At 33.6% G+C, this 11,748-nt stretch overlaps 2 protein-coding genes across 2 annotated transcripts in view; both read left to right on the forward strand.

Moving 5' to 3' along the window:
- Positions 1 to 8,625, forward strand: part of LOC125036631 (putative leucine-rich repeat-containing protein DDB_G0290503) — a 39,919-nt gene extending 31,294 nt beyond the window's left edge. Inside the window, exons 3-18 of the mRNA XM_047629397.1 lie at positions 1,220 to 1,320; positions 2,226 to 2,360; positions 2,620 to 2,777; positions 2,968 to 3,036; positions 3,734 to 3,834; positions 3,954 to 4,096; positions 4,278 to 4,502; positions 4,645 to 4,824; positions 5,436 to 5,603; positions 6,088 to 6,297; positions 6,513 to 6,701; positions 6,906 to 7,010; positions 7,139 to 7,317; positions 7,750 to 8,006; positions 8,213 to 8,360; positions 8,484 to 8,625. Of these exons, the coding sequence (XP_047485353.1) occupies positions 1,220 to 1,320; positions 2,226 to 2,360; positions 2,620 to 2,777; positions 2,968 to 3,036; positions 3,734 to 3,834; positions 3,954 to 4,096; positions 4,278 to 4,502; positions 4,645 to 4,824; positions 5,436 to 5,603; positions 6,088 to 6,297; positions 6,513 to 6,701; positions 6,906 to 7,010; positions 7,139 to 7,317; positions 7,750 to 8,006; positions 8,213 to 8,253 (2,261 nt within the window). The 3' untranslated portion in view covers positions 8,254 to 8,360; positions 8,484 to 8,625. The remainder of the gene's footprint in view (positions 1 to 1,219; positions 1,321 to 2,225; positions 2,361 to 2,619; positions 2,778 to 2,967; positions 3,037 to 3,733; positions 3,835 to 3,953; positions 4,097 to 4,277; positions 4,503 to 4,644; positions 4,825 to 5,435; positions 5,604 to 6,087; positions 6,298 to 6,512; positions 6,702 to 6,905; positions 7,011 to 7,138; positions 7,318 to 7,749; positions 8,007 to 8,212; positions 8,361 to 8,483) is intronic.
- Positions 8,626 to 9,034: 409 nt separating this feature from the next.
- LOC125036634 (hyaluronan mediated motility receptor-like) lies at positions 9,035 to 11,478 on the forward strand. Its single transcript, XM_047629398.1, has 6 exons — positions 9,035 to 9,176; positions 9,299 to 9,532; positions 9,683 to 9,840; positions 9,965 to 10,133; positions 10,258 to 10,434; positions 10,805 to 11,478. The coding sequence occupies exons 2-6, from the start codon at positions 9,389 to 9,391 to the stop codon at positions 11,015 to 11,017; spliced, it is 861 nt and encodes a 286-aa protein (XP_047485354.1). The 5' UTR covers positions 9,035 to 9,176; positions 9,299 to 9,388; the 3' UTR covers positions 11,018 to 11,478.
- The last annotated feature ends 270 nt before the right edge of the window (positions 11,479 to 11,748 follow it).

Genomic DNA, 11,748 nt, shown 5'->3' on the forward strand with positions numbered 1-11,748 from the left:
TTCTGTTGATGCGGCCAAAGCTTGCATACTTTTTTCCCCCCCAAGGCATTTGGATTCCAGTGCCGTTCATTTTTATTGCTTGTTGACTAACTTCAGCTCATTCTTTTCCGTTTTTCCCTCATTCGAAATGTGTCAAGCTTAAGTGCAACAGCATATCATCAGATTGCATCCAAAACACATTTTATTGTAAGGATTAACCGTCCATTAGCTATTGCTAATTGAGTGCTGAATACTGGATAAATTCATAGCCAAAACCTGACAGGGTTAAATTGTGATAACAGTGAGTAATCTTTTTTTTTTTTTTTGCAATGTTTTCATGAGTATTGAGTTTACATCAATAAATCTATATCTTTTAGGTTTTTGAATTGCATTGTAATATTTTCGAGGCATAATCCTGTGTTGCTACCTTCTGTTTAAGATCTTTTCTGTCTCATGTGTGTCTGAAAGAATGTAATAGTTGATTGTAGTAATTATAGCCTCATCAAATAGTATACTAGGTACAGTATTACACAAATATTTAACTTTCCTTGGAATTACCATGAACAATTCAAGTACAGTGCAGCAAAGTTTGTCAGTCTGTTGGAATGAAGGGTAACGGTTAAATTTCAACCAGCCATCTTTTATAAGGAAAACAATATATGCAAATGATAGGGCGGTTAAATCTAAGAAACTTACCTCCTGTCATAATAAAAAGAATAACAAAGTTAATCGACAGACAAGTGTCATAGAGCCCGAAAAGAAAAATGACAAAATGAAGATCCTATCAGAAATGTAGTAATGGCCCTTGTCTCTCCTTGTCTTGCTCTCTAGGGTATTTTCTCAAATTTTAATGCTTCTGTGTTTTAGATGCCGGAATAGTGTGTAAGTCATACTTTCTGAAGTTAGTTGTTATAAGCATGTATGTTAAATTTAAAGGCACGTCAGCCTCACAAGAGCAATGTGAAAATGAGTTTAATTTCATGATTGAGTTGTTTATGTTTATTATTAGATAATCATTGTGAAGTGAAGTGAATAGTCTATGATGTAAGTGGACTTTTCATCTTTTTAAAATATTGGTTTACATACATAAAGGTTTGTTAAGAAGCCAAATAATTGTAAAGCAAAAACAAACATAACAAAAACAAAAAATTACTTTGTAGCTCAAATAGATGAACAGATAAAACAAATATAAAGTTGTTCACTTTCTCTTACTAATATAACTGTTACTATAATATTTTAGGTTGTGCTCCTCCTCCAACAAAATACAACCCAAAAATTGACAAGAACTCGTGTGCGGCTGTGACCCTAACCAGATCTGATAGGTGGAAGAATAGTAAAGAGGTAAGTGTGACCATTTATGTTCAGCACTTGGCTGGGTTCCCCCTTGTGGTAGGTGCCAGAGTTGTGGGGGAGTGTTGTCTTCCTCCAAGGTCATCAACTTCAAAAGATCCAGTTTAGCTCAACACCGGTGCTTTAAAATGGAGTGTTGGAATTTCAGGCGGACAAAAGTACGTAGCAAGCAAGCATACTTTAGTGAATTTTTCAGGTGATTATAGGTTTGCATGCAGTGCTTTTAGCTGAAGGTTTATCTGGATCTTCAATGGACTTGAAAGGAGAATGACAAAATCAGACCAGTAATTGTACTTGTCATTGTCCATTTTTTATTTCCAGGAAATGTAACCATATGGCACAAATATTTTACTTCTCTGGAGACTTTGTAATAGAAACACTGGTCAGATTTGTTATTGATGCTAAAGTAATGAGTTTCATGTACTAAAAGGTTGAGTTATATCCAGAGGGAATTCTCTCCAAATGTCATATGTTGTACTGGCATCTATACAGATATGAAATGGCACGTATGCATATACGTATATATATTCACCTGCATACATTTTATGTGTTTGTTTGTGTATAAACATATAACTGATTTCTGTGTCGATGCAAAGCGGTAAGAACTATCTCTGGACAGTTCTGTTTTTTTTTTTTTTTTTTTTTTTTTTTTTTTTTTTTTTTTTTTTTTTGTAGAAATTTATTATAACAGATTTTAATGATCCATTCTCCTTCAACTTTGATGTGTAGGATTTTGTCTGGGACATTAATTAAGAATATACAAATCTGTAAAAATAAAATCTGGGTATAAATTCAGTAGTCCCATCACTTTTATGCTGCCAGTCTGCCCTACTGATAATTATTAGAAACTGTTCTTCTTCATGTAAGTACTGATTTGTGTAACTTTGCTGTTGCAGGTCACGCCAGGGCCAGGAACTTATTGCACTCAGAGTAACTCCCCCAGCCAGAAGAGGTCTACGTCGTCATCCCGTCTCAATTCATCAACATGTTCCAGCAGTTCATCAGTGTCCGGAGGAGGGGTGTTTCTCAGTGTATGCTATGCATGTGTTTTGAATCGTCTTTGAGAATTATTAATCTTGTTATTTGGTTGTTGTGTTGTAATGTTTACATTTAATGTGGGCTATCTTTTACTAGCACTGAATATAGGGATATTAAAGAGTAAAAGATAATGTTAACACTTCACCACCTTCCTTTGTCATGAGAGTTTATATGGGACATGATCTTGTGTTGGTGTCTAAATATTGGAATGTAGTTGTGTATTTTTTTCACTTAACCTTGACTTTTTTACAGCCACCAAAACACACACGACTTTCCCGCTCTGCTTCTGCAAAGTCTGTACATGGGCGAGGGGACAGAGATCCTCGAGGGGACGAGCTACAAAATCAAATTCGAGAGCTGACGCAGGAAAGAAATAGAATGAAGGTTCTTATATCCCAACTAGAAAATCAGTAAGTTCTTACTTTTTTTTCTATGCATAGCCAACATAATCATATTTTCTGAGTGGAATATTTTTTTTGTCATGTAGTATGTTTTGATAACCTTTTTATCATTTGCAAAAATAGTTTAGTTTTAGAAAATGTAAATTATATTCAGGCTTACAAGAAAATATTCAAGACTGATTATTTCCTCTTATTACAGGCTGGCGACATTAAATAACAGAATTACTTCAAGTGAAATAAAGGAAGCTGAACTTGAAAAACTAAAAGAGTATGTATTCCACTCTTAATTTTTATGTGTAGTTTCTAATAAGATCAATAATTAAGTGTATGTGAAAATGTTTGAAGTCAGTTTCTAAAATATTATTTAAAGTCTTTAATAATAGTCATTAAAAAAAAAATCCTAATAATATTGTTTGAGCTATTTTAAATCACATGTGATATTGACTAGTTTTTGCTTTATACATTCAGCTACCTGATGATTGTAAGTATCTTGGCATTATGAGTGTTATCAGTTGCAAGAATAGTTGTGTATAGGTTTGTATATGTGCATACAAGATATGAATCAGCCACTAAATGCTCATTACTGGAATTTAAAGATATCTATGGGTTCTTGAAACCAGTACTGCTATATTCTGATGTAAACACATAAGATTGTGAATATTTAGTTAGCTATGTTATTGTTTTAAAGTGTGGACTTTTACATTTGTATGAATAAATGAGTGAAAGTGGAAAAGGGCATATTATAATTATATGTCAGCAAATAATAAACATGTGCTCTGTCAGTTTTACTTATTAGTTTCTGCTTGAAACTTGCATAATCAACCCAAAAATTTTTGAAATTGATCAGACTTCACCATACAGGACATTTTTCCCTCCATTAGTCTTTTTTGGGGAGTGTATGGCACATGGGTAGGTGATTGATTGATTTTTTCCGCCAGCTTATTGTTATGCTTTCTAATTCTCAGAGAGAAAGGTGAACTGGATTTGAAAATTGCAAAACTTCATGAAAGTGAGGAGGAAGTCTTGCAGTTAAAACAACAGAATGAGGAACTGAAAGTACTTTTAGGTAATTTGTATTACTTTTTGTAGGTATATGTTTATGTATATATTATGATATTGCAGTTTGTATGAATTTAAATATTGCTTTGAATACATGTCTCATACTTTTTTTTTCCCATGGAACAGAAAGCAGTAGTGGAGATAAAGAAGTCGTTGAAATAAATGATCAGATTCAGACAATCAGGAAAGAATTGACTGAATCTCAGCATATGATTTCACGTTTGACAGATGAACGGTCAGGTCTCCAACTGCAATTGAAGCAGCTAGAGGTGTGCTTGCATTAATATGTAAATGAATACTTTAGAGTGCTGTTGAGCACAAATGGACAACATAGTCTTAATAATTTCAATTAGCTAGTATGTACTCTACTATGAGATTCCTTTTCTAATTTTTTAGTTAGTGTGTACTGCTTTACTTAGTGTAGTTTAACTGTTGACTGTATTTCAATAGGAGTCTGCAGAGCAGAAATCTCTCACTGAAGATGAAGTTCAAAACCTCAAAGAGCAGATAGACCACCTGACTCTCTTGAGGGATAACCTTGAAGCATCTGTCATGGTAAAGGATGACTTAATAGCAGAACTACAACTACAGTTAGATGAAGTGGTGGTTGAAGGGCAGAGTTTCCATGACCAGATGGAGCTTTATAAGGCCAAGGCAGAGCAACTGGAAGAAGAGGTAACAAACTTTTGTTAATTGCAAACGTTAGGCATATAGACAGTACTGCAATCAGTAAATGTTTAGAGTTGAGAATTACAATTGTAATATAAATGAAGCAGATTTACAGCCTAGGTATTAATATATGCATATTGTTTAATAGGTCCAAAACAGCTTTATTGAACGTGATGATGCAGAAAACCGGGTACGCAACATTGTAGCCAAATATGAAGCACTGATTCAGGATCAGGTGGAAGAGAGAGAGATGAACAAAGAAATACTTGCCAAGAAAGATATTGAAATTGAGCTTTTGAATGGCAGCCTTGCTAACCTTAATTCGAAGGTAATTATTGTATTTTACTTGTTCTGCTTCCCTTTAATTGTTTTGACCTGTTTATTTTTCTCTTCTTTTGTACCATATTTTCTCTGCTGGAATCCATTGGTGGTAGGAATAAGCACTTCCATCATGCTTTTGTTTTAGTAATTGGGACATGCACTGCCCACTGTTTTAATTTTTTATTTTTTCTTCTTTTTTTCCTTTTTTCCATGTGTAGAGCTCTACAAGTCATTAGTCTCCAAGAAGCTGGATACTTTGCCTAGCTTACCTGACCTGTATGCAACATTCCTTGAATTTTCATGGGGGGGTGGGGGGGGGGTCAGTTACCATTGTTATTTTAGCATCATTGGTATTCTTGTTACTAGTAATACTGCAAATATTATTAGTAGTATTGGTCTTCTTATTGTTATAACCTAATTATTACTGATGCTATGTTAAGGATATTAACAAAAATAATAAAATGGAATAGGTTTGGTAGCTTGACAAATGACTTCTTGATGACTAACCACTCGGCCATCAGTAAGAAAAAATCATTGTGGGCAGTGTAGATGTTTATACATTTCCCGAGTTAGTATGTCAACACTTTCCTTACTATATTATATTTATTTCCTTTTTAGGTTACAGAATATGAACACACTATTTCTTCCTTGCAAGGAGAAATTAGTGAAAGGAGGAGCAAGATTTCCTGCCTTGAAACCACTGTCTCTGACCTAAGTATGATGACGAAGGAGAAGGAATTCATGGAATCTATGTTAGAAGAGGAACTTAATCAAAGAGCACAAGAGGTAAGCCAGTAGTTAATGTTTAACTCTTCAATATACTTTGCTTTTCTGAACAGAAGATAGCAAAATAGCTCCTTGTAATTATTTTAAAATGTAATTCCATCCCACTATCCCTTTGTTTTTACAATAATCAGTTTACACATGATTTTTTGTCTGCTAGTGCTTTGTATGTGCAAACCTTTATATATATATATATATATATATATATATATATATATATATATATATATATATATATATATATATCACCATCTTATATATATATATATATCACCATCTTATATATATATATATATAATATATATATATATATCACCATCTTATATATATATATATATATATATATATATATATATCACCATCTTATATATATATATATATATCACCATCTTATATAAATATATATATATCACCATCTTATATATATATATATATATATCACCATCTTATATATATCACCATCTTATATATATCACCATAATTCCAGGTAAACAAACTAGAACAAAGTATTCGAGAAGTTGAGACAAAACTTGGTGAAGTTAACAAAGAGAAGGAGAGTGTGGTAGCAACTCTAGAGACAGAAAGGAAACGAACAGCAGAGCTAAATGAGAGGATTCAGCACCTTGAAGTGCAGATAAAGGAAAAAGAGGTGGTGCAGCAGTTCCTAGAAAAAGAAATTGCATCACGGGAGGCAGAGGTAGATGATTTTTCTTTGTGCGTTTGTGTGCACATACGCTTTACAGGTGTTATTATCTGATAGATATTCCATACTATGCTCATTCTTGTTTCTCAAGCCAGTTTTATTGATTTTTTTTTGTGGGAAATGAAGGCCTAAAGCTTCTGTGTAATTTCATTAGTAGGAAGTTTAAATCTAATTTATTTTTATGTCATAATAATAACGGAATGAAATAGGTTTCAGAGTCATCTGCAAAAATTAAAACTTTGGAAGAGGATCTTGAAACTGCCCGTCAAGTAGCTCTTGATCTCCAGCAAGATGCAGAAGTTCAACTCAATCAAGTACTTACTCTGAAGGCAACTATCAGTGCAAAGGATTATGATATTGAGGCCAAAGAGGAGCTTATTACAACACTGAAGAATGAGGTAAAATTTATTGGCTGTTGAGTGGTACTACTTTTATTTAGCAGATGAGGTATTTCAAGAGGATTAGTTTTGTCCTTTTGGATCAGTTCTCTATTTATGTATCCTGACTATAGAAAGATTCTTTCTTAAACTCTAGAAGCAAAATGGCTTATTTACAAAGCATACTTGTATTCTTGAGAATTCTAATAGTTTAATTAATTTCAGGTGAGTCAGAAGCTCAACGAAACCAGCATTTTACAAGGACAAGTAGAACAACAAAGTAGTGCAACCACTAAGATTGAGGAGCAGTTAAATGACAAGGAAACACAGGTTTGTAGTTTTGATAGTAGTAGTAGTAGCAATAGGAGCATAGTTTTATATTGTCTTTGAAGCCCCGTAAATAGTGAAATAGCTATTATAAATGTTTAAAATCTAAAATCTTTTCATCTTTCAAACAGATTCTGAAGCTAGATGAAGAGTTGACTTCTGTGAAAGCTGCTCTTCAGTCACGTGAAGAATCCTTAGCAAACTTGGAAAGTAAAGCAAATCAGTTGGAAGAAAATAATCATCAATTAGAAGAGAAGGTGGTGGAACTCATGGCTGAGATTAGTGACAGGGAGGCTGAACACATAGCAAGGTATGCTGAAGGAGATATTCTGTTTGGTCCATTGATTCATTGTGTTGTATTTGAAAATTTGTTTCAAATAATACAAGTCCTGTTTAGACACCAGTATTTCTATTCTTGTAATATAGCCTGTTGATTCTCTTTTGCAAAAAATAATATACTGTAAAGAAATATTCTGTTGATCTCTTAAATTTCAAAACTTGTGTCCCCTTTTATCTTCTTTATGAGTAATTATATTAAATTCATGGTTAGGAAGTATGATATAGATTCAGGTTTAGGGAAACTAAAGAAAAGTCAATTGAGATGGGGGAACAATTTGCTTAATAGCAGCAAGTATTGGAAATTACTAATAGTTGCGAGTCATGGAAAGTTTTCCATACCAATTTTTTGTATTTTATCCCATTGTTTTTATGTTAAATAAACTAAATCAAAAACACTTTACAGGGTGAATCGGATACAAGATGACCTTGATGATTTGGGCATAAAATATTCAGAATCTTTGTTGGAACATGAGGCTACACGCAGAGCCCTTACCCAAACTTCAGAAGAGCTGGAAAGGGAGAATCTTCTTCGTATGGCTTCGGAGAGAGACATCCAGACCTTGAGAGAAGAACTTGGCCATTATAAAGAAGAGCATAAAACTATGGAACTCAACTTGAAGGATCTGGTGCAAAAGTATACCAACTTGGAAGATGCTCTTGGTGAGTTCAGTCTTCAGAGTTTCTTTTCAAAGTTAAAGTATTTGATACAAGATTTATTTTTATTATGTTAAGAGAGAATTTTTGCAAGTGCAGAGTACAAGATCTTCAAAAAATATGAAGTGCATTTTTTATATTTTTACCATTTCTATTTACTCTTTTTCCCCTTTCTTTTTCTTATTGTTGCTTAATTTAACCACACTTTACAGCTGTGAGGAGGCTGAAAATAGAGATCTGGAGGACCGGTTAGAGCGAGAGGTCAAAACTGCCCAAGAGGCTGCAGCAACAGCTGAGAAGGAAATTTCCAGCCTTAAGACTTCAAATGAAGGATTTTGCACACAGATTACTCAACTAAAGGTGAGATATTGAAACCTTTGCTTACAAGTTCTGGAATAAATGAAATTTTCAAAAAAATTAGCATTTCCTTTTCTTTTTTCTTTTTTTTCTCTCTCTATCATCATCATCCTTTCTCCTTTTTAGATTGACATGAGGAAGAAATCTCAAGCAGTTGTGGAGATGCAACATTGCATTGAAGCTTTAAGGGAGGAAAAGCAGCACCTGACAGTTCTTCGTGACAATCTGGAATCTACAGTAGAAACCAAGGAAGACTGCATTGCTCAGTTACATCTTCAAGTGTCAACTCTTGAGAGAGAAATGGAAGAAGAGCGAGTAACTTTGAGGTCAAGAATTGCTGACCTAGAGAACCACCTGAAGGAGACTGAAGACCACCTCAATAATTATAAAACAAAGGTAAGTTCATGCTCAATCCATGGATTTATTTTATGATCAATTTATATTCTTGTCTTTTTTTCTCTTCTTTAAGAAATGGCACAGTCATACACACAAAACACCTGGAAACAAAGCATAGTAGCTTTACTGTATGCATACAGTAATTTAAAGTGCAGTTGTTCCTAGCCATTGTAATTTAGGAGTGTAGCTATTATCAAAGTGTTAAAATTATCGAGTTTGTAGTTACAATGTACTTTTTTTTTATATAGGTAATAGACTTGGAAGATCAAGTATCTTACCTTGAGGATGAGAAGATGAAACTGACCAAGTCATATGAGAAACAGCTAGAAGAAAAATCCTCTTCAGTAACCCAGGGCTGCTACAGAATTAGTGGAATTAAAGAAAACTTATGAAGGGTATGAAGACCAACTGAAGAATCTTCAGGTACGAGTGTTAACATTATATATAGTCTGATTTTTTTTTACATTTGTGGCATTTATTGCAGTTTATTATTTTTTTCTTGCTAACATTCATTTCTTATACTATTTGTTTTCCATTATTTATAGACTTCACTTGTAGAAAAGACCAATGAGGTAGAGGAACTGAATGAGAAGTATTTTGTGGCAAGTCGAACATTAGAATCCCACCAGGAAGAAATGAAGGCTTTAGAAACAAGTTTGGGCAGATCCAAGCAGGAAGTTGAAGGCATGAATAAAACATTGTCATCAAAGGACACTATGTTAGATGACCTTAACACTACCTTGGGCAGCAAACGTGAAGAAATTCAGTCACTATATAAGGTTGGTTTGTATGAATGTTATGGTGGTACTGTGGAGTATATAAGAAAATGACAGCTTTATGATTAAGAGGAAGTGAAAATAGAGTAGTTGATTAAAGTTTAAAAACTGTGTTTTAATAGAAATTAATGTGGATTTCCATTTTTGTAACAGAGCCTTGAGGAGAAACAGTCAGCACTTGTGAAATGTGAGACTCGTATTCAACAACTGGAAGAGAATGAGGAAAAACTTGCTCAAGACAAGGAAGAGGCTGCTCTTACTATATCAACCCTTAAGGAGTCCCTTGATAACACCAAAAAACGTTTATCCAGGTACTGATCCTTCAAGTGTTTAGAATGATTAGAATGTTCTAATGAAAAAAATAACATATGTTGTAGTAGTGTCACACTTTTCCATTGAAACTAGGGAATTAGAAAAAATATTATTGCTTTACAGATTGGAGATTGTACACAAAGAGGAGAAGGAGGCTGAAGTGTCAAGGGTAACTTCTACTTTAGAAGGTGATTTAAAAGAACTGAGAGATACAAATGCAGAACTTCTTGAAGAGTTGAATTCCTGGAAGAGCAAGTTCCAACATCTTGAAAAGATGATTGAACCATTCAGAGTAAGTATGTTTGAAAAAAAGAACAAAAAAAAAGGGATTTGGGAAGAATATCATTTCATATAATTGTTAAAAGCAAAGTCAATTTTTGTTGTATGTATGTACTTCAATGCCGTTATACTTTCAGGAACAATTGGATGCCTATGAGGTGGAAAAGGCTGGTCTACAGTCTCGCAGCTCAGCAGCAAAGGAGGAGGTTGATAAGCTAAGCAAGCAATATGCCACACTCCTGGGTCACCAGAATCATAAACAGAAGATCCAGCATGTCCTTAAGCTCAAAACTGAGAATAATGAATTGCGTGAAGTAAGTGTAGTACTTTATGTATTCTGAAAGAATATCTGGTTAGAAAGGTGAGGAGGGAGCCAGACAGAAGTTGCAGTATTTGATATGAAATAAAGATAGAAGTTGGCTCTTGCCAGTATGAAAAGGGCCATATTTTAAGGAAAATGGGAAATGAATGACAAATTTTAGTTAAGTCATTGTAAACCTTTATTCTTGCCTTCATATAACAAGTTCAACATATAGTTTACACATTAGATGTTCTCTTCAGATTTTACTATTACTTTATTAATAATGTAACACTATTATAAGATATCAGTTTATTAATATCTAAACCAAGATGGAGTTATTCAATCCAGCGTATTAATCCTATTACCTTTTATTTTACCTTTAGGAAGTGTTCAAGCTACGTCAAGAAACTGAACGTCAGCGAAAGACTGTCAAGAGATTAGAAGAAAAGATGTTACGATTGAGTGGATCAACAAGTCGCCTCAATGATACATCTAGGATGTTGGGAGATAAGGAAAACTCATTTTATGCCGGGGCAGGAGCTCCAGCTATGTCATCTACACCTCTTAAACCTAGTAATAAACCTCAACGCCTTTGAGCAGAGACAGCTATTTGAATGATGCTTTTTAGCTGTTATTAAGTTCTTGCCATATTCAGAATCAAAGGATATCCAGCTGTCTTGACTCATCACATCACATAAGTGTCTTCATTATCTGTCATGTTTATGTTCTACAACATAAAAGATAAATTTTATGTTATTGTAATGCACATGCAGCAAACTATTTTAATCAAATATTACATTTTGTTGAATAGCTTAAGGTCTTTTAGTTGTTTTTATTTAGATAAAATGAACCAGTTGTGCAAATAACATAATATGCCATTTGTAAATAGTCGTCACACTACACATCATAACCATTGTCAGTGAGTCCGGTGTTCATGTTTTGCATCTCAGTGATTTTATTCTTCTCCTTCATGGAACCTTTTAAACCTTTGAGTTTGAATTTTGGGCAATGGTCCCAATGTACCAAAGTACAATTTTTAAATAAATAACAAAGTACCTTTTGATTTTTCTTATTCTAAAATGCCTAGGCTTCAGTGATACTATGGATGGATATTGAAAAAGTGTGGCAATTCATTCTGAAGATTTATTTAAAAATAATACTGCGAAAGTTAGGTCATATTTTTCAATCTCAATAATAATGAAAAGTCGGAAAAATAGTCATTGCCACTTTGTATGTAAAGAACAAAACAGTTGAATGAAAATTTAGCTGAAATGGTATTGCAGTCATTAAGAACTAGAAAGGGAATGGTTTTTCAATATGCATATAT

This window comes from Penaeus chinensis, chromosome 21, assembly GCF_019202785.1.
Source record: "Penaeus chinensis breed Huanghai No. 1 chromosome 21, ASM1920278v2, whole genome shotgun sequence".
Classification (NCBI taxonomy): domain Eukaryota; kingdom Metazoa; phylum Arthropoda; class Malacostraca; order Decapoda; family Penaeidae; genus Penaeus; species Penaeus chinensis.